The sequence below is a fragment of the Aphelocoma coerulescens genome, chromosome 15 (genome assembly GCF_041296385.1).
Source record: "Aphelocoma coerulescens isolate FSJ_1873_10779 chromosome 15, UR_Acoe_1.0, whole genome shotgun sequence".
Taxonomy (NCBI): domain Eukaryota; kingdom Metazoa; phylum Chordata; class Aves; order Passeriformes; family Corvidae; genus Aphelocoma; species Aphelocoma coerulescens.
In genome coordinates, this window is record NC_091029.1 from 4,933,292 (window position 1) to 4,954,863 (window position 21,572).

General features: G+C 58.1%; 1 protein-coding gene across 1 annotated transcript in view; it reads left to right on the plus strand.

Annotated features, from left to right (window-relative positions):
• Positions 1 to 8,771: 8,771 nt before the first annotated feature.
• SEZ6L (seizure related 6 homolog like) overlaps positions 8,772 to 21,572 on the plus strand; it is a 36,974-nt gene continuing 24,173 nt past the window's right edge. Inside the window, exons 1-2 of the mRNA XM_069031337.1 lie at positions 8,772 to 8,786; positions 9,763 to 10,261. Coding sequence (XP_068887438.1) covers positions 8,772 to 8,786; positions 9,763 to 10,261 — 514 coding nt within the window. The remainder of the gene's footprint in view (positions 8,787 to 9,762; positions 10,262 to 21,572) is intronic.

A 21,572-nucleotide genomic window follows, 5' to 3' on the forward strand; every position in this document is an offset into this window, starting at 1 on the left:
GCTCTCTGGCAGGGATGGGCTGCAGGTGCTGCGGTTTTGCTCCAGGCTGTGAGGTGGCTCTGACACCGTGCCCAGGGACAGCCCGCACACCCTTGATTTCCACTCTGGCATCGCTGAGGAGTCGATAGTGGGGAAATGCAATGGGGAATCTTTTATTAGATCAACACAGGGCAAGTCTGTGAGGAGAAGGTCGTTGTAGTGAGAGGTGAGAAGCTCCGTGGGGCTGTCAGCATGGCCGGCCCTTGGCTGGCTCCTGACAGCCCAGAAACTCCCAGATCCAGCTGGGCTCAATCCTCGATGGGCACCCAGCCAGGGCAGACCCTGCCACCGTCCTCAGCTGACCCCATCCTTCCTCTGCCGCCAGGAGGGATGGGGCTGCCGCGGACCCGCAGCTCTTGGCAGCTCTCTGCCCTCCCAGTCTCTCACCAAAGCCTCCTGCAGATCCTTCCCTCCTCCAGCACCTCCTCACCCCTGTGAGTTCTCTCCTCCTGCAGTAACCGATGAAAAACCTGAAGGGTTTTCAGGCAGGAGACCGTGTGGTTCCCAGCCCTGCATGCCCTGAGGGGAATTCCTGCTTTCCGTCTTATTTATACTTATAAATCCGGACTTGGGTGTAGCCAGGCTCCCCTCTGGGAGGAGATTTCTGACCCGTGCTCACGGCACTTGGTGTTGTGTTCAAAGCTCCAAGTCAACAGCTTGTCCTGGGGCTCTGAGGATGAGGAGGAGCTGGTTGGCACTTCCCTTCTCCCATCTGTCTCCAACAGCAGGTGAACAAAGCCTTTGGAGGGTGGGGAAGAGCCAGCAGCGCTCAGGACCCTCCCGAGCTCGGCTAAGGCTTGGATTCAAAGATGTTAGAGGCCTCATCTGACCAAAACTCCATGATTTTCACCCATGAGCTTTCCATGCCCTCATCCTCCACCTTCCATGGGCAGCCTGGGCACCCCAGAGCCTGGACACCATCCCACTGGGTGAGCCCTGTGCTGGCAGGGCCATGTCATTCAGAGCCAGCCTCGTCTCAGGAGAGGGATTATTGATCTGCATCTGGCACCGGGGCCAAAGCCTGCTGCAAAGTGTAATTAATTGATCAGTAAGTGCTCTGAGATCCCAGATGAAAGAGCCACGTAATTACCGAGTATCATCCAGTGGCCCTGGGAGTAATTGTGAAAACGGCTTAGGGTTAGCACTCAGAGACAGAATTACCTCGGTGCTTAATGTCACCCTCCAGGGACAGACCGTGTCCTCCCTGTGCCACATGGAGGGGACTGGAGAGCTCGGGGCCCAGGAAACAAAACCCCTCTGTGCATTCCCTGGGGTGCCGGTCCCTGTGGAGAGGCTGGGGACGGCGGGAGGGTGGTCAGGAGGGTGCAGGGCGAGGGGCTGCTCTCCAGAGTCAGAGCAGAGAAGGGATCTCTGCCTCCCAAAATCACTGAGGTTGGGCAGGACCACTGGCGATCTCCATCAGTGACCCCACCCATCACCCTCCCATCACCAGGACTGCGGGAGCCCGGTGAACACCTCAGAGTTTCCAGAGGAAGGCACTGGAGCCTGAAAACGGTGGCTCCGGAATTTCTGATTACGCAGAAATTCAGCTCCGTGTGGGATTCTCTGACAATTCCCAGCCTTATTTTAGATTTTTATGGTCTGCCATAAAAGCAGTTACAGTAAATTATTAGACCTACGTGTGGGCTGTCAGGAGACTTCTCCCCTATTAAATCCCCCACGATGTTGTGCCCTCCCTACACTCAGCTGGGCTGTGTCCCCCATGTCCCTCCATGGCACACGCTGGGCTCAGGGCCACCAAGAGTTTGGGGAACTGGGGTTGGTGCAGCACCTTTCCCAAGGCGCTTTTCCCAGGTGCATAAAACCCTCCTGGGAATCAAAACCAGTCCTCACTATTTCATCCCAATATCCAGGTCAGGGAGAGTGGAGCAGGATTTGCTTCCATGGCCAAACACAAAACAAAAGCTGATCTCCTGGGTGCTGGGGAGAGTTTTACAAATTTCCCTGGTTTATTCCATTAACCCCGTGGCTGCTCAGGGATCTCAGCAGTGCTGACTGCAATAACATGACCTCCTTTAACCTACAGCCAAGGCTCCTTCCCACTCTCCCAGCTCCTGAGCCACAGCCTGAGCAGCTCTGAGCTCTGGTGCCACCTCTGGGTGACAGGACAGGGCCAAGGGCATCTCCCCGGGGGCCACAGAGAGCTGAGCTGCCGTGGAACACGCTCGTGTCACACGCTGTGACTCGGTGCCTCACACACTCATTATCTGCGACTGGAAATGGCTCCCACAGGGCTGGCACTGGGGTGGGATGGGAACCGTGGGCAGAACCATCCCGGGGTGATGCCTCAGTCCATGCCTGGTGGGACAAGGGAACAGAGGATGTGTGGCCAGCAGGGCAGGGCTGGCAGCTCTGTATCCCGTGCCATGGAGAGGCAGGACCTTCCCAGGAGGCGCAGGCGCTGCTCCCGGCGTGCTGGAGCTGCAGGAAACGATGGCTTCTCCCACTAAGGGACGTTCCCTGCACATTCACCAAAGCTGGGCAGCAGCACCCACAGTCCCGGGCAGCGAGGTCGGTGCTCCCCGGGAGCGCTTCCCTGGCGGCTGGCTGGTGTTTGCAGAACGCTCCCTAAATCTCGTGGCAGCTTGTGCTCCATCTCCCACCGCGCGAACGCACACGCACACGCTGCCGTGCTGAAGCCCTGCCAGCGCCCCACAAATGTTGCTTCCAGCCCGGCTGCTCCTCCTCCTCTTCCTCCTCCTCGCCCTCCTCCTCCTCCCCAGCCTCCCTCCCACCGCTCCGAGTCCTGCCCGGATCCCTGCGGATCCCCCAGGTGCTGACGCCTCTGCAAACAGGGATTTGGGGTGGCGTTGGTGCTGCTGGCTGCTGTGGCACCATGCCGGGATCCCTGCCCACCCTTCCAAAACACCCCGAGCAACCCCCTGTGCAGAGCCACGGCTGGATCCTGCCGGGAGCTCAGAGCCATCCAGGGACAAGCCCCTCCAGGAAATACTGCTGGATCCCATGCCCAGACCTTCCATCCCCACAAATCCCTGCTCGCAGGATGCTGAGCAGGTGCTGGCAGCCAAGGCACCGTTATTCCAGTTGTTCAGAGGAGGCGTTTATCCAGCAGCACTTAGGCAGTGCCGGAGGTTTATTGCCGGCCCCTCATCACGCTGACACACGCAGCAGCAGGAAGTTCCAGCGAGCTCTGTAATAGCTCTGCACAAGTGAAATGCTGTTATTTTGTTAAGATCTCTGGCAATAAATATCCCTGGATCCACGTGAGCTCACGGAGCTGCAGGATGGGCAGCGGCTCTGCCCGGGGGGTGACACTTTGTGTGGGATCCCCCCAGGTCCCCAGCACAGGGCAGAGTGTGAGGACCCCAGCCACGGTGTGGGGACTGTGTTTTAGGGGTTTTCCTCTTAAAACAACCACAAAGCATCCACCCAAAGGCTCCCAGGAGGCAGAGGGACGAGGCTGGAGGCGGTTAATGGCTTTCCACCTGCAGGAGCTGCAGAAACGCTCCCAGCAAAGCACGGGCTCTGCTCCAAGCTCTTACAAGCTAATCAATGAAACATCACAGCTTGGGAGCCGGGGCAGAGCAAAGCAGCACAGTATGGATTTTATTTTTTCATGCAAAGAGCTTTAGTACAAATCCCTTTCTCCCCCACAAAGAGAGCAAGCGGCCTCTGCGGAGAAAGCCAAGCCTGGGGCACCAGGGAGGACACAGGGGTGGTCTGGAAGGGGGCTGCCACCTCCCCTGTGAGGCACAGCCACAGTTAGTGCCACTGTTCTGCTCCTTGTGCCACCCAGTTCACAGGTTCTGGTCCCTGGGTGGTGCCCAAAGCAGGGGAGGGCCCTGCTGGCCCAAGGCTTTGCTGGCCCCAGGCCACAGACACCATCAGGAATGGGCTCTGTGGGGCTGCCTCTGCCTCTGCAGAGCTGTGGGGGAGCAAAGCACCACTCTCTGCTCCAGCTGCAGGGGGTTTCTGGGGCCTTTAGCCACCGCAGAGGGACCGTCCAGTCCCTGGGGCACTCCAACCCCCCTGTTTCATGGCACAGAAATGAGCTGATGCGAGTGGCTGGACTGCTTTGGGCTGAACGATTGACTCTGTGCTGTGATCGGGGCTGTGTGGTGTGGCTGCACGTCCCCACTCCCGGTAACCAGTCCTTGATCCCAGCTTGTAACAGCATCTCCAGGGATTTGGTGTTTGCCTGAAGGCCGTGGGAACACGAAGCAGTGACAGAGCAAACGCCGGCTCTGAGCGGGCTCGTTACTAATTCCTCCTTGTGAGGATGATTCTCCTCATCTGTCTGTTCTCGGGATCTGTCAATGAGCCAGTTCATTCCCACTTAGGATGCGCTGTGCTGATCCTGCATGGCGCTGATTCCAGGAGAATGTGCCTGATGCCACATCCAATCCATCACAGCAACCCACAGCAGCCACTGGATACCTCCCTCCCTCCCTCAAATGCATCATCCCCTCGAAGATCACAATCAGCTGTTGGACAAAGCCTGGCTTTCACAATGCCATGGTTACTGGTGCGGATTGTAATCTGTGATTTCCTTCTTTTCCCTTATTTCCTTTCCCTTCCCACCCATCATGGGTGCACACCCCCTCTCTCCAGTGTCTCCAACAACTCAGGGATTACTCCCAATCAGCGTCACTGAGGAATGCTGATTGCATCAGTTCCTCACAGGCTGCTTTTATGATTCCCATGGGGAAATTATTTGGGCCAGACTGATGAAAAATATTTACCTGTGGTTGGTGCTGAGGGCCAAGGTCTGCATCCAGCTCATCCCATCCTGCAGACACCTCCAGCCTTCTTGGGCATTCCTGCCTGGCTCGGGGGACTGAGACCTCCTGCCTGGGTAAGGGGACCCTGAAATGCAGAGGGAGACACTGGTGTGGGGGAGAAAGCCAGAGTATTTTCCTCAAGACAACTAATGGATTACAGTGAGTGTAGAGTAATGCAGAGGCAAGAAATCCCTCTCTCCAGAGGCAGTGGGATAGCACTAAAGTCATGCTGCACTCTGTCTCACTTCATAAAAACTTCTTGTTATTCCTCAAGGAGGAATTGCAAGAGAGGACAGCAGTTCTGTGCGCTCCTGGATTTACAAATGCTGTTTTATGTATCAGGGTAATTTCTCTTGCAATTTATATGGGATACGATGAGTAAACACCAGCACTCCTGGCAGGAATACCGATTCTGGAATGGATGCAGAGAATGGAGGACAAGGTAGGAAGGCCTCCCCAGAGCAGGTATTTTCCAGCTGAAAGGCAGATTTGTAGAAGGCACATTTCTCCAGGAGTTGTGGGGATGGTCAGGATGGGAGGACCATGGAGCCACTGGCTGCTTGCTCCTTGCCTGATGCCAATCCTGCCAGAGCAAAGAACTGAAAATCACGACAGAAAAGTCTTGAAAACTTTTGGGACATCAGAGAGCACAAGTGAGACACGGATACAGCAACCAGAGCAACACCATTGCCTTAGGAAGGAGCCCAGCAGGCATGGACTGGAGTGACTGGAAGAGCTGCAGTGCCTGGAGCTGGTGGGAGCCGCTCCGGGCATTGCCACGAGGAGCTTTAGTTAATTAAGCTCTGAATTATGAATTATGCATAGAGTATAAAACAATGTCCTGATTTCTGGCTGGGGAATTAAGGAGTCGTGGGCTCAGGTAGGTGCTCCCTGGCTGGTGCAGGATGAAAGCTTTTGCTCCACGGGGGGATGGCTCACTGGGAGGTGACACAGGGACTGTGGAGCCGTGCTGGGGCCCACGGCCAACACAGGGACACTGAGGGGTGCAGAGGTGATTCTGGGGACACAGCACCCTGGGCAGGCTGTGCCTTCCCTCCCGTTCCACCGGGATGCTGCCGCCTGCCTTCCCCTCAGCGGGTTTGTTTCCCTCAGCCCCCTCCAAACCCCAGTGGGCAACAGGGAGCCTATTTTTGAGCTGTGCAAAGTCTTCTTCTGTTGACAAGGAACAAGGACTTCCCTCCTGCGCGGGCCCCCAGCTGTGCCCGCCGGCACCGGCTCAAAGGGGCTGGATCCCAGCCTGGCCTCCGGCTCAAACCCCCCATTCAGCACCGTGTTTGGAAGGCAGAGCAGAGAATCAGCCCCGTTCCCAAAGCCAAAGGCTGGAGTGGCTCTGCCATCTCAGAGGGACAAAGGCCTTTTCTGCCCTGGGACAATATTGCCACTCACCAGCCGTGCCCCCAGCCAGCGGAGCCCGGGGACAGCTCCTCAGAGCCTCCTTTCAGCTGCACTACGGGGCACCTCTGCCTCCAAGTCTAAAGCTGAGGTTATTTTTCCACTTCCTTCTGCCATCGAAGCCCCCCCGGGCACTGTGGAGGAGGGGTGAAAGCTTCCCAAGGAAGCTGCAGGGAGGAGGCCGGTCCCCTGTGGGCACAGAGGGCTCGGGAGGCAGCAGCCTGGCACCCTCTGGGTTCCCTGTGTGCCCTCACGGGAGCCCCACGGAGCAGCTGCGTCCTCGACAGGATCCCCAGCGTGTTTTGGGACAGCTCACACGGCTCTGGAGCCAACAGTCAGGGATGTACTGTGGTGGGGTCTGTCCCCCCAGCACCTCTGTCCCCATCACCCTCCAGTGTGGGGGGACAGCAGCTGCCTGTGAGGTGCTGGGGGGCTCCGGGGGCCGCAGGGTCTGTCCCACCCCGCTGCAGGGCAGCTGCTGCAGGATCCCACAAGGTGGACGTGTCCCAGGGCTCCACGGGCAATGCCCAGGCTGGATGGAGCCCCTGGCAGCGCTGCCCCTGCCCTGTGGGCGCGGGGAGCTGCGAGTGGGCGGCGATCAATAGGCACAACTGCAGAGCCAACGCGGCAGCACCGGCGGCTGCAGCACCACCGCGAAAATAAATGAGAGATTGATTTTCCAGGCAGTTGGGATCTCATGGATCTCAGCTGCCGTGACAAGCGGAGCACAGGCATGGCTGGCGCTGTGGGGCTGTCACCTCCCTGCATTCCTCGCTGCTGAGGAGCAGCCGTGTGAGGTGTTTGGGGGCTCAGGCATCCAAAATAAAAGCAACTCTTTGTCAAAAGGCAAAGCAACTTTGAGTGGCTTCAGGGCCCCGCTGAAGAGCGGGGGACAGATCCCAGGCAGGGATCTGGCAAGGCTGGGGACATTGGGAAGGACAGGGAAGTGGGTGTCCCAGCTCCCTGTGGGACCCCCTGGCTCCCTGGCATCAGCCCCATCCCAAACCCCGGTGAGCAGCACCAGAAAGGCATTGTCTGCCTTTAACGTCTTATCTCCAAGCTGCTCTTGCTAAGTCACATCTGACTTAATTATGGTAATTAAGATTGACATTAATACAAGATTAAAATGTGAAATTAAAATTAGCTGTGAAACTTATCTGAGTTTTTAGAGCAGTTATTGATTTTCTCCACTGTTAATCAAAGGTCTGAGGTAACGGCCGATGAACACGGTGCTAATTAGAGCAATGCCCATAAAGTGGCCTCGGGAGACGTGTGTCTTATTTCTCGGAACACCTCAGGTTTCTGACCACGCAAACATCTCTGGCCCCGAGTGCTGCTGAAGGAGCTCAAGAGGCCACGTTTACCTGCTCCTGTTGGCGCTGTTCCTGGTATGGAGCTGGGCTGTGCCTGCAGCGATGCCCAGCCATGCCCAGGGCTGCAGGAGCTCATCCAGCTCAGGGAGGTTCAGGGTGACAGGTCCCAGCCGCAAGCAGAAGGGCCCTGGGGTTTTGGGGGGCAGCAGGAACACGGTGATCCCGGGAGCACCGAGGCTCCTGCTCTCCCTCAGCACACATCCCGCTGTTTGTCTGGGTGAGATTTCACAGCCCATTAGGCCTCAGCACCGGCTGCGGGAGGGAAATGATTCAAATCACAGCAGCTCCGGGGAGTGCATCCCGTGGTTCATCCCAGCCCATCTCCCTACACAGACTCCTGCCTCCCAGCTCACCTGAGTCCTCAGCAAAGCTGTTGGAGGGACGGGAGGGCCCCAGCACAGCTGTGAGACCCCCAGGCAGCAGAAATTCCCAGCAGCGGGTCCCTTCCCCAGGTGTGATGCCCTGGAGTCACGGGGTGCAGTCTCGTGGGAGCTGGGCCTACCTGCACCCCCTAAACCTGGCTGAGCAGCGGAGGCCTGAGGCTCACCATTCCCTCTCCATCACTAACAACTTTTGCCACTTGGTGGGCATTTCTGCATCACAAATACAATGTTTGGTCTCTTTTCCTGCCTGTTTCCATGGCACTGCTGTTATTATCTGGCTATCTTAGGAGTTTACTACAATGCAGATGAGCACAATAAAAATCACTCAAGGAGAACCGCAAAATGAGAGCCAACTCTTATCTTTAGCACCGGCAGGTCGAGAGGGAAGCGGGGCTGGAGCGGAGGGGGAGTGGCGCAGGCTGTGCTCGCTGTGCCACAGAAAGCTTTGTTCGACCAAATTAAACCTCTGAGCAGGCGAGTCCCAATTGGGTACGAGAGTGACAGTGTTAAATAACACGCTGCACCTCTCGCTGCTTTCTCTCCCTTTCTTATTTTTGTTCTTCTTGCGCCTGCTGCCCAACTGCTCCCAGCTGGCAGCGGCTCGGAGTGACACCGGGAATGCAAATGACCTGCCGCCCGCTCCCCAGCATCCCTGGGCTGCTGCCTCCGCTTCCAGCGGCGCCGGGGCAGGAAGGAGCTCAGCAGAGCCCCGCAGGGGAAAACGGCAGCAGGATCAGTCCCCGTGTTTGGACAGTTCCTTGACTCGGTGTGTTCTGCGCTGGCAGTGACACCGGAGTGTGATGGTTGTTGCTGAGGTAACGGGGTCGGTGTAATTGCTCTCGCAAAGGTAGCGGGGGCTTCTCAGATGGCAGCATCAACAAACTGTCTCTTTAGGGAAGAGGCCGGGCTCTGTCTCGTGCTGTTTGACACCGGTATTGTGCATTCGTGACATCGCTCTGGCTACTTGACTTGACAGGCAGAGCGCCCGGGAGGAGCAGGCGCTCTCACCGGGAGGTAAACATTTCAGGGCAGGATCTGGGGTTTCAAGAGAACGAAGCCTCCGTTTCTGTTCTCAAAGTCAGTGTAGTTACACCGTGTGCTCTACGGGCTCAGGAGGGGCCTGATGGGAGCCCTGGGCTCACTGCTCCTGCTGGTGGCCTGGGCAGGGGGACGGGCAGGGGGTTCCTGGGAGCCATCCAGGCCACAGTTCCCCTGCAGGCAAGGAAGCTAAGGAGTTTTGGGGCCAGCTCCTGAGCAGGGACCGTCTGCGTGCTGCTTCCTTTGTCACAGGACTGGGGGTACCCCAGTGCTCACCCATGGCCGTGGTGCCAGTCCCACGTTGCAGGGGGCCCTAAGCAGCACCCACAAACGGAGAGCTTTTGTATGCCCAGTGCCCCCACCCCACTGAGGTCAGACGGGTCACAGATACAGCTCCCTCCAAGCCGGGCTTTGCTGGCTCCAGCAGCAGCACCAGAAACCCTGGAGCATCCCTGATTCCAAGGGAGTCATGGGGCTGTGTCAGCCTTTCCATAGCGCCTCTGCCCTGTTCACAGCCTGCTTTGGGGGAGCCAGAACAGAAGGCAGTAGGGTACATGTGGGGTGGAGAAAGGAGTGAGAAGGGCTTGGAGAGCTGAGCGTGCCTTTGGGTGCAGGGGATGGGTTGCTGAGCAGAGTTGGGATGCTGAGAGGGGCTTTGGATGCTATAGGGGGCTTGGGGGGCAAGGAGCAGTGACATGGGACAAGAGACTGGGCACGGGATGAGGGAGGGCCTGCTGTGGGATCACTGCCCAGGCTGGGGGCGGGGGGGGCACCGGGACTCCCAGAGCGGGAGGGAGCCGAGGGGGACGGAAGAAACCACGGGCAACCGCGTGCCCGGAGCTGCTGCGGGAGCCGTCCCCGGGCTGGTCGGTGGGGCCGGGGCGAAGGGCGGGGAGCTGCGGGCGGGGCCGGAGCGCTCGGCTCTGCGCGGGGGCCGGGGCGGCCGCCGGCGCCCTCCCCCGCCGCTCGCTCCGCGCCGCTCCGCGCTCCCCGCGCTCTCCGCTCCGGTCCGCCCTCAGCCGCGCCCCCGCGCCGCTCCGCTCCGCCGGCAGCGCCCGCCCCCGCCCGGCCCGGCCCCGCTCGGCGCGGAGCGGCTCGGATCGCATCGGCTCGGCTCGGCCCCGCTCGGCTCGGCTCGCCCAGCTCGCCCCGGCGCGGAGGTTCCGCCGCGCCCGCCGCAGGATGCCGGGGCCCCGCGGGCTCTGCCTGCTCGCCCTGCTGCTGCTGGGCACCCCCGCGGCCCCGCGCCCAGGTAAGCGGGGCGGAGCGGGGCGGAGCGGGCCGGCGCTGCGGGGCTCCCCGGGGCCCGCCGCCTCCCGGCTCCGGGGAGGGGGCACCGCCCGGCGCGGGGGGATGCAGCCGGGACCGGGGAGGGGGGCGGTCGGAGCGGGAAGGGCTGCTGGAACCGGCCGTGCCGCTCCCGATCGGGGACCCCCTGCTTCTGCTGCTCGCCGGGCCGGGATGAAACTTCTGGCATTGCGGGGAAGCGCAACGGCACCGGGAGCGGCACCGGGAGCGGGGCCCGGCGGAACGCGGCGCTCAGCACCGCGGGGCGGACAGCTCCCGCCGCCCCGGAGCGCTCCGGGAGCCGCGTCCTCACCGGGAACCGAGCGCGAACGGGGCCGCGGCCTCCCGAGAGCCGTGCCGGACCCTCCGCCTCTCTCCCGCAGGGAGAGCAGTCCCCTGTGTCCCTAGCCCTTCGCGGGTCCCCGGTGTCCCTCCAGCCCCACTGCCAGGTCCCCGCTGGTGTTCCCGACCCACCGTCTCTGCCGGGGGGTGTCCGTGTGTGGGGGGGGTGTGTTTACCCAGGGGCTGCCTGTTCATTCCACGTGTCCCCCGTTTCCACGCAGACCCGCTCCCTCTCCCACTGCCGCGATGCCAGACCTAAGAATAGGCTCCGGGATGCGCTCGCGGGTGACTTGGCAAAGTCATTGCAAACTCGCGTGGGGCTCGGAGATGACTGAAGCGGTGCCTGTGCCCAGTCCCTCGGCACTGCTGGGATGCCAGGACGAGGCAGGCAGGCTCGGGTGTGCGTCCGGGTGGGGTTACCAGTGTGGATTGTTCGGTGGGAGAACGGGAGAGGCCGGTGTGTGCTGGCGCTGCAGTGTGCTCGGGGCCTCAGGCTGCCCTCCGGGGCTGGCAGGGTGTTGATGGCAAAGACAACCAGCTCCCGGTGTCGGGAGTGCTGTGCGGTGCTGTCTTTCTACTCCAGTCCCTGCTCTCGTGGTCAGATTGCGTTAAATGGTTTTGACTTTTCAGTCTTAAACTCGGCTCTCCAGACAGGGATTGTATTACAGAATCCATCCCTTCTGGGCAGCAGAACAGCAGTGGATGGAGAGAGTGGCATTTCTCCCTCACCTGCACGGGTTTGTGGTCTGTGTACGTGTGGAGGAATCAGATGCGAGGTCCCTGCCAGTTCTGGCATCCTGTTCCAGCGTGGGGACACACAGAGAGGCACGTTCCTCTGGGGTGTTACACAAACGCTCTGGTCCAGGCTGCCGGTGCTCTGTGTGAAAGCAGCGATGATCCTGGGCTCCCGGGGGGTCTGGGGGAGCTGGGAAGCAAATCCAGCAAGCACGGGCCCAGTGAGGGCTCTCATCTCCCTCACTGTCTCGTGTGCTGAGGCAGGAGGGCTGCCCCAGTCCTGCTGGGAGCATCAGCAGGCAGTCCAGCTCCCGGGAACAGGATTTGGCACAATCTGCCATAAATCTCATGGTGGAAGAACACAGCGTGCTGAACTCCTCTTTCCTTGGCAGAGAGAGGGAGCTGATAAATTGTTGACCCTTTACAAGGTTTGGTGAATTATTGCAGTAAAATCCCAACTCCTGCCTACGCAGCCTGGAGCCGGTGGCGACGTGGCAGCTCTGCCCATGCCTGGGGGGGGAGGGGTCTTGTCCATCCGTGTGGAGGGGGACACAGCCAGGGGCCCAGAGCAGCAAATCCTGCTGTTCTCCAGCTGGGTGGGGAGCAGGATCAGACCCTGCAGAGACAGATTGCTGTGCTCCATCTGCTGCTCCTTCAGTTCATGCGTCCAAGAAAAAAACCATTTTCACATGATTTGCACCCATCGGGTGCTTGGCTGGTGGCTCTGGGTGCTCTGCACTGGTGAAGCCATTTAGATCACCAGAGAGGAGGTGTGAAAGCCTCTCCTCTGCTCTCGGCATCCGCTCGCACCCACCCACCGGCGCAGAGCAGGCAGCAGAGGCACGTCCCTGCACAGGGACCTGTGCCAGGAGGCTCCGGGCAGCCTGTGCCGGAGCACTGGCATCCCGGGAACGTGGGCACCAACAGGGGCATTTATTTGTACCCGGGAATGATGCAGTGGGCAAACAGGGGGGGTGTGGGCAGCTGCGTGCAGAGAGAGCAGCGCTGCCTGTGCTGCCCATGCAGGCCCAGCCCCTGGCACTGGGGATGGCAGGGGCACAGCTGAACACCTGGGAGATCCAGGATTTCTAAATATATTTGGGGCGTCCACTATAGGCTGTGATGAGACCAGCAAGCCCTGCCCGAGGCTGCAGTGCGAGGAGCAGAAATGCAGCTGGGGGTGCTGAGCTTCGGGCTCCTCTGCAGCCCCAAGGTTTGCGCCCTCCCTTCTCTTCTTCGAGGCGTTGGGGCACTCCCGGGGTGGCTGTCACAGCCCCACAGCAAGGACAGAGATCCCCCTGGCTCTGTGGTGAGCACAGCACCACGGGAGGCTGTTTCCAGAGGGTCAGGTGTGTCCGGCAGGAAGGAAAACCGAGCGTGAACTCGGCGAGGGCTGCAACAAGTGCGTGGTGAGCTCTCGCGGCAGCACCCCGAGCAACGAGATAACAGCACAGAGCCAGGCTGCCGGCGCAGATAACGGGAATGGGGCTTGTCTGATGGACAGCTAACAAAGGCCATGGCAAATGGCTCCTCTTCCTTCTCTCCTCCTTGGCAGAAAGGATGAGGAGAGGCTGGATCAGGAGTAAATGAAATTAGGGCTCTCTCAGCCCTCTGCTTCTCTGGTATTTTTTGCCATTATGAATATACAAAGATGCCATTTCGAGCGCAGTTTTTGTGGATGTCACAGTGTCGCAGACATTTCCTTCTGTACATTTTTAACTTCTCCTTCACTGAGGAATCTGGTACCAGGATTTAGGGCCGAGGAGCCAGGCTGCGCCGAGTCAGCTGAATGTGCTCCCTTGGCATCCAGAACGGCAGCAGAGATCTTGGAACAGCAAAGCATGTAAAAAGGGAAGTGTGTGATCCATCCCTTGGAAGTCAGGTGGTGCTGAATTTGGAAGTTTAATGGATAGTAAGCGATGCATGAGGCAGAGGGGTGTCAGGGCATTGCTGGACAGGCAACGTGGGCATCAAAATGGGCTGGTGTGAGCATGGCCCATCCTGCCAGTGGGCAGGGGTGTTCCCTGGGTATTCCAGGTCAGTGCTGAGCGCTGGGGTGCTTTTTTATCCCATTTTGTACAGAGAGTTGTTTTTTAAATGAAATGGGCTTTGTCTGATTAAATAACACACAGCTTTTGATATAGACTACAAGCAGCCTCAGAAATCTGTGTATTTTCCGTCCTCTGTCACTGCGATGAGCGCAGCTGCTTCCAGTGGGCTTTGGGAACAAAAAAAACGAAACCAGAGTAACCTTCTGTGAGCAATCCAAAAGTTATTTACTTGATGCGATTTTATTTTTCAAATATTTGAAAGTGGTTACTGAGCAGTAAAATAGGCTCCAAGGAAATCCTGTTACAAAACACAGGCTCTATTTTAATTAGCATGACGTGAGCGACACGGCTGGAACCGGGGCTGCCACCGAGTGCATCTTTCAGGAGCTCGGAGATGTCTGTAGGAAACACGGCATGAGCACTGGCTTTCCAATTTTCCAGTCCATCAGGATGGATTTACACTCTTGTCAGGGGGATGAAATTGCTGGATTCGGCCGTGAGAGTTGTGTGTCTTTAACCACTTGGTTTGCCAGGCATGGGGTGCTCTGGAAGGTGGGGATGTGCCTGTCCCTGCTCTGGTCCCAGTCACAGGAGGGGCAGGAGGACACCTGCACCCCAAAAGCACCCAGCCCCCTGCCCCTGTCAGGGCTTGAGGGGGCTGAGCACCAGGATGAGCCACTGGGGACCAAGGGCAGCACCCAGCCATGCCCCTTCTGGTGGGGCAGAATGTGGGGCCAAAGCCAACGTTGCCAGCAGAAACCTCGGGGTGAGGCTGGTGCACTGCTGGCAGCGGGGAAGGGGACCTGCCATCCCTCAGCTGGTGAACCCCAAAGCAGGGGGCAAAGGGCAGAGTGAGGAAGGCTCGTGGGGCGAGAGAGGGTTTGGCATCGCTCTGGCTCAGGCTGCTGCCCCTCAGCTGCTGCTCGTAGCTGCGTCCCACAGCTCTCCGGAGCCCTTCCCAAAAGGACCTGCTTCGTGAGATGGCTTTTCCTGCCACTGCACAAGTGAGTGCTGCTGGATTGATGGGATGCAGGGAGCAGATCCACCCGGTGCAGGTGCCTCAGCTGCTTGCCCTGCAGCCCCGACGCAGTGTCAGGGAACTCAGGCTGCAGGACCCAGGAGGAAGGGAAGGAGAAGGGCTCTGCAGCACGAGCCCTTCCTGCCGAGGTGCTCCGGGAGGGAAGGTGTCCTTCATTCCAGGGGACAGGCTGCCAGCTCCTGGCTGTCTGTCTCCTTTCACAGCTTGTTAACCGACAAGTTGTTAAGGATGTTCTTGCTCTGTCCCGTGGGGCCAGTCCCGCTCTATCCGCATCCTGCTCTCTCCACATCCTGCTCTACCCACGGATAAAAATACCTGCACAATGGAAACGGCAGCCAGAGAGAGGAGTGAGAATCTGCAAGAGGAGCAGCCCTGCAGACACCAAGGTCACTGAAGGAGGAGGAGGTGATGCAGGTGCCCGTGGTGCAGCCCAGGGTGAGGCAGCTCTGCTCCTGCAGCTTGTGGGGATCCACAGGGAAGCAGAGATCCACCTCCAGTCCATGGAGTCCAGTGCTGGAGCAGGATCCTGGCAGGATTTGTGTATCCATGCAGAGAGGAGCCCACACTGTAGCAGGTTTGCTGGCAGGACTCATGACCCCATGGAAGGGATCCAGGCTGGAGCATCCTATTCCTGAAGGACTGACCCTGTGGAAGGGACTCACATTGAAGTCCGTGGAAGACTGCAGCCTGTGGGAAGGACTCAGTTTGGGAAGTTCATGGAGGAATGCCTCCTGTGGGAGTGATGAAGCAGCTTTGGTGGGCACCCAGCATCAACCCAGCACACCCACAGGGTCAGCTGTGCTGCTGGGAAGAGAGGGGGAACAAATGAACCTCTGCTGCTCAGCTCTGTTATGTCTCAGACTTCATCCATAAGGATTTCCAAAATCAGAGGAGAACCATGGAGCTGGGCTGCTGGAGGAGCCAACGGGAGCCTGGCACTGCAGGGGCAAACCTGGGAGCAAGGGGGGCTCACCTTCCCTTCCAGAGAGGGACGTGCTGTGGGTTTCCAGCAGAGCCCGTGGCGTTGGCTCAGAACCAAGTGCAAGTGTTGGTTATCCCTGACTTGGATCTACATCCATGGTTCCTGTGGTTGGGGGATGCTTGGGCAGCCACAGTCAGTACCAGGACCCCCAAAAAACCAGGGGATGTCAGGGAGGAGCTTCCAGGAGCTGTAAAAGTGGAGGCTGTGGCTGGCAGGGAGCGTTCCTCTGGTACTTTTGAGAGGACACCATTCCTGCCCCAGTGTCTTTGTTGGATGACACAGATGGGGATAAGGAGCCCTTTGAAGCGTGCTGCTGGGAGTTAGTGTCACACTGCCACAGCTGCGGGAGCCACACGGAGCTCTAAATCAGGGAGCCAGCCCCGTGTCCTGGTCCTGGGGAGCGAGCAGGGGCACCTGGATCCAGCCCCCCTGGGATGGGGACCCTTTGCTGCAGTACTCTGCCCCGTGGTGGCTCAGGGCTGTGGGTACACGGAGGTAATGCTGTCCCCAGTCAGGGGGGGACGGTGTTCCCGGGGTGCTGTGGAGCTGATTTCCTCTCTGTTCCATCTTTTTGTTTGCTGGAGCTCCCGGCAGTGGTGCAGCTGCGGCTGGCCCGCTCCCAGAGCACAGCCCCGACTCAGACATCTCTCTTTTATTCCTTTTTCCTCCTTTTCCTTTCTCTGGGAAGGGGCCAGAGCAGCAGCTGACCAGCCCCGAGCGCTGGCTGAGCCTGGAGCTTTCCTGATGCACAGCGAGGAGGCTCTGCCTGGATTCCCAGCTCTGCGTTGAGCTGAGAAAGGTCTGATTTGTCCAGACCTTTGTCCCTTTTCCTGGCCCCAGGAGCCCATGGACTGACTGCAGGAGGTGTTCAACCCCCAGAGAGCCCAGGAGGTCTGTGCCTGCTCCACAGGGGTGAGGACAAGGCATTGGCACCTCAGGACAGATGGCTGCAGCAGGAAGGTGCAAGGAGACTTCATGGAAGCGCAATCCAAGCTGCTGGCAGTGCGGAGGGATCGGATGAGCAGCCTGGCCACTCAGCCCGGCTCCGAAGGCATCATTCCAAGTGCAAAGCTTTAGTCTAGGAAGGAAATTTGGTGCCAAATGCAAAGGCATCCAAAAAACTCGAGCACGACAGAAGGGATAACTGTGGGATGGATCCCAGAGCGGCGTCATCTGCTCGGCAAGGAGGATTCTCACGTCTCGGCCCGTCTCTCTGTCTTGCACACTGGGGGGGGGGGGGGGGATGTGCCAAAGCCAGGGGCTCAGGGGCCAGGAGCACCCCAGGGAGAGGACTAGAGTGGTCCCCAGGGCCTCCAGGGAACACTCAGTGATGTGCTCCAGCCCAAGGGCAAGGGAAGCACTGCAGGGACCTGGCACTGATGGGGGGGGCTGGGGTACAGCAGGCAGGAGTGAGCAGGCATGGGAAGAGCGTGGGGGAGTGAGGGAAGGTTCTGGAAAGCGTTCATTCCGGGGCAATTTCAGAGCGAGTTGGAATGGCTGGGTATATTTAAAATTCAAGAGAGAATGTCCATCTGATGTTTTAGGGTGGATTAATGGAGCATGGCAACATTTAGTGGATGAGATGCTTCATCTCGGGTAGAGTGGTGGCTGGGGGACAGTACTGAGGACATCACTGCTGATGTCCCCTCTGCCACCCTGCATCTCTTCCATGATGATGGGGCTGCACAGGAACAGGGCTTGCATCTCCTGATGCTGATTTAAATGCAATTCCAATAAAAAACAGGCTATTCCTGACCGTCCTGAACTTCCATTTGCAAAGATACCAAGTCCCTAAATTGACAGGCCACTCTGCTAAGAGCTCCCAGTGCTCCCAGTACACCAGTACATCCCCGCCCACCACAGGAGTCCTGCAGACGCAGCTTGGCAAAGTCCTCTTGGACACATCCAACGCCATCCTTGGAGAGCTCAGACTATTCCCAGCACTGTCAGGGTTAATCAGTTCTGGTGCAAAGGGGTCAGATCCTGGAGCAACACTGCCCAAAACAGCCACCCACTGCAAAGGCACCCCAAAATCTGCTGCCCCAAGGCGAGGAAAGGCTCCTTTTGCAGGGCACACAGCCCCCACCAGACAATGTGTCTGCCTTCACTCCTTATCCATCCACATTATCCACGCAGCAGTTTTCAAATTGCTGCTGGACACTATATTTACATAAATATGTGAGCCAATGAGGTCTAAAACCCTGGTGAGCCCTAAATGGTGAATTAGGTTTTTGGAAAGAGGATTTTATCAATTTACTGTGAGTGCAAATCAACGGAACAGAATTTACAAACCCGTCAAAAAGCGAGGTGACAGTTTGGAATTAATCCTCTGCCCCAGGCACAGGATGTACCTCCACAAACATCTCCCAGCATAAATATATTTGAGAAATAGTGGAGGAAAACGTAACTCCTAATGCCTGAGCACGCTGGCGGCGGCGGCAGCGGGAGATGAATGGAGTTAATGTCATCGGGAAGGTGCTGCCGCCTCCTGCTTTATTTTTATCCAAGACTCAGTGCCCAGCCTGCGCTGAGATATTGCAGTTTGTCTTTGTGCCAGAATTTCCCCCGAAGAAAATCTCCCCGATAATCGCTCTTCCTCATCTCTTCCTTTTTAGAAAAAAAAAGAGGATAATTTAATTCAGTTCCTCCGCACCCCTCACTGCTTGGAGCAGCCCCGGAAGGCTTCGTGTCCTGGGGGGGATGAGCGCCTGTGTCCCCTCTGGGTTGGATGCGGCTGGGGGACGGATTTGGGGCAATAACTGGCACCCTTGGGGCCATTTGGGCTCTGATGGGTGTCAGGGATGCCCTCAGGTAGAGGGGGATGCTCCTGGTGCCCCCGTCCTCTCCTGGGGGAAGCCGAGCTCTCTGGCACCTGCTGGGCCCCGGCGCTGCTCCTTCCTTAAGGACCGAACACAAACCCGTGTCCAAACCCAGCGCAGCATCCTAAAGACACAGAGATTCCCAATTCCTGCTTCTCCTGGGCGCTCGGGTGCACGGCTCCCACAGCAGGATCGGTGCAGCCTGGCGAGGGACTGGGGCTGCTCTCCTGTCCCCTGAGGGGTTCAGAGCTGCCACGGAGATGAAATCAGTGAGGCAATAACAAGTAAAAGCCAAACTTCTCAAGCTTTCTAATCGCAACTAGAAAGGCTCCTTTTCAGCTTTTGTTTCCAGCTCACAGAGGAGCCCGTGGCTGCCAGCGGCGAGATGGCTGGCTTTGTTGTGGAGATGACTGTGAAGGACACAGGCTGTGTTCCCGTTTAGGAATGCATTGAGGCTTTCTTGGAATTCATTAGGAAAGGTAGGGAGGGAAGGGTGCAGCAAAACCAGAGTCCTTGCCGCTGCAGCCCGCTCCCCAGGAGGGAGAGCTTTTCAGTTTTTCCACTGCAAAACATCTAAATTCGAAATTACAACATCTAAATTCAAAAGCGGTTCCGTTCCTCTCTCCAGCGGGGTTCATCGGCAGCCTGCCGGGAAAGGGAAGGGGAAGGTGCCCGCCCCGCAGTTGTTCCCCGGCATCGCCGGGCTGTGGTCCCAGCAGGACCCCCACATCTCCTCCCTCGCACCCATCTCATGTACCCAGAACAGCTCTGCATGGAATCCTGGAATGGTTTGGGTTGGAAGGCACCTTAAAGCCCATTTTTTTCCACCCCTGGCCATGGGCAGGGACACCTTCCACTATCCCTGGGTGCTCCAAGCCCCGTCCAACCTGGCCTTGGACATTGCCAGGGACCCAGGGGCAGCCACAGCCTCACCGGCCTCACAGGGAACGATTCCTTCCCAAATCCCATCCAGCCCTGCCCTCTGGCAGTGGGAAGCCATTTCCCTGTGTCCTGTCACTCCAGCCCTTGTCCCAACTCCCTCCCCAGCTCTCCTGGAGCCCCTTTAGGTACTGAAAGGGGCTCTGAGGTCTCCTTGGAGCCTTCTCTTGTCCAGGTGAACACCCCCAGCTCTCCCAGCCTGGCATGCACTGTCGGGATGCGGCACAGGGCGATTGTGACTCATGGTCCTCACGGGCACATTGTCACCCAAGGGCACAAACTGAATTGAGTCACACAAACATCATCTCCACCAGTGGCTCAGGTATCCGCTCAAGCTTCCATGGGGGAGGGCTGGATTTTTCCACATTTCCACTCCACGTGCACCGACCTGGCCTCAGGAGCAAAGTCTTGCTTAAATTATACAGCGTTACATCTCGGATCCAAACACGAAGCCTGAGCAAGTAGCTGGGGCAGGAGCCTGCCCAGAGTCAGAGTCACATCAGACAGGGGTCAGCTCTGAAAATTCCTCCCTCAGTCCCCCAGCACCATCCCCAGCTACAGCCCAGAGCTTTCTATTGCAGAAAATGTGTGAAGAGTTCATGTTGACCTCCTGCTGCTCCCCCTGCTCCCAGGAAATCAGCTGGTGTGTTTATCCTGAGCCAACAGTGCCAGCCTGGGGCCTCCTGCCTCCATCCAGCTGCTGCTCCAGGCTCTGCTGCCCCTCTGGGGTTCCTGCCAAGCACCCGGGGCAGGATGCGACCGTCCCTACAGGGCGATGTCCGGGGAGGTGCTGAAGCTCGGGGTGGTTTGCCAGAGGCAGGTGGTGGCACAGCCCAGGAGCCCTTCAGCCCGATCCCTGAGCGTTCAGCATCGTGTGTCAGAAAGGCAGTGCTTAAACCCAGATTTATGTCTCGGATGTGCCTGTTTTAATCACACTACACCGCTATCAAAAGGACATTAAAAATTACGATTACCCTCCAGGAACATAAACAATGGCAGCAGTGACAAACCCCTTATCCCAGGCGGGTGACACACGGCTTTGTGGAATTGGCCCATTCATTACCTGCTGGGCAGAAGAGCCAGGTCCTTCCTCTCCGTGTTTTCCCATCACCAGGGTGGGTCAAAAACAACATCGGCAGGAAACGTGCCCAGCTGGCAGCGACAGGAGAGCAAAGAGCTGCCCATGAGAAAGCGCAGTGCTCTGCTCCTCCAAGCACCCTCCTGAGGCAGAGCTGGGGATTCAGAGCAGCCTCCAGGGGTGGGATTCAAGGGCTTTCTCTAAACTCAACCCAGCTGTGGTTCGTGAACAGCCAGCCCATCAGTTCCATTCCGATTTTGATGTTCAGGGAATTTTTGGAGGTAGAGGAAGGTGACATTGCCTAGTGCCTTACAGGGGAGATGCCTTTCCATCAGCATCCTTGGAGCTGTTCCCAAGGTGAAGATGGTGGCAGCAACGCCCCATGGGCACAGGGGAAGGTGACATGTCCCCACCAGGGCAGGTGACACAGGTGGGACATTGTCTGCAGAGCAGGTCTCTCTGCTGGCCACCGAGTCCTCTTTGCTTGTTTATGATATGCTTTTAGCCTTCTGTTCCTCAATTTTGGAGAATCCAGGGATTTAATGGGTGCTGCACTGGGCACAAAGAGGGGCCTGGGTGTCCCACAGCCCGTCAGAATCATTAGCTGGGCACAGCAGCCTTTGGCAAAGCGTTGTCCTCTCTGTTCCCAGTGTTCTCGCACCCTCCCAAAGCCTATCATTATCCTTTCTGATAGAATTCAGATCAATCAAACAGAATAATAGAGCAGAGGTCAAGGAAGGCTGTTCCTTCCCCGGGGAACAAGGGGCTGCTTTCATCAGAAGTACCAGGGAGCCGGTTTAATTGTTCTAAATCGGAGAAATTATGAACGTGCCTGATAATTGTGTGTCCTCCTGCACTGGAGAGGGAGGAGAGCTTTTGGATGGGAGCTCTCACCATGCGTGGAGCAGCATAAATCAGCTTTTAATCCCCCAAAAACCTGTTTTTTGGGGCTTGATGGTGCCACCCATGCTGGACTGGGAGGAAACTCTGCCCTGTGCTTGCCCAGCTGGTGCCCACATGAACGTGGAGGGATGCAGATGGATGGGGAAGGATGCAGGGGGATGTGGAGGTGGCTGGAGCAGGGGACCCAGCAGGGCTGGGCACTGCATCCAGCCCCAGGAGCGAAGCTGCTGCTCACCATGCAGGAGGACCCTGCTTCTCTCCTGACATTCTGAGGGCTAATGAAAAGATATTTGCTATCTGTATTAATTAAAATAAAGCGCCGCAGCTCGTCATGAGGCTCCGTGGGAGAAGCTGTACATGGGTTATCATCATCCAGCACAGCATCGTG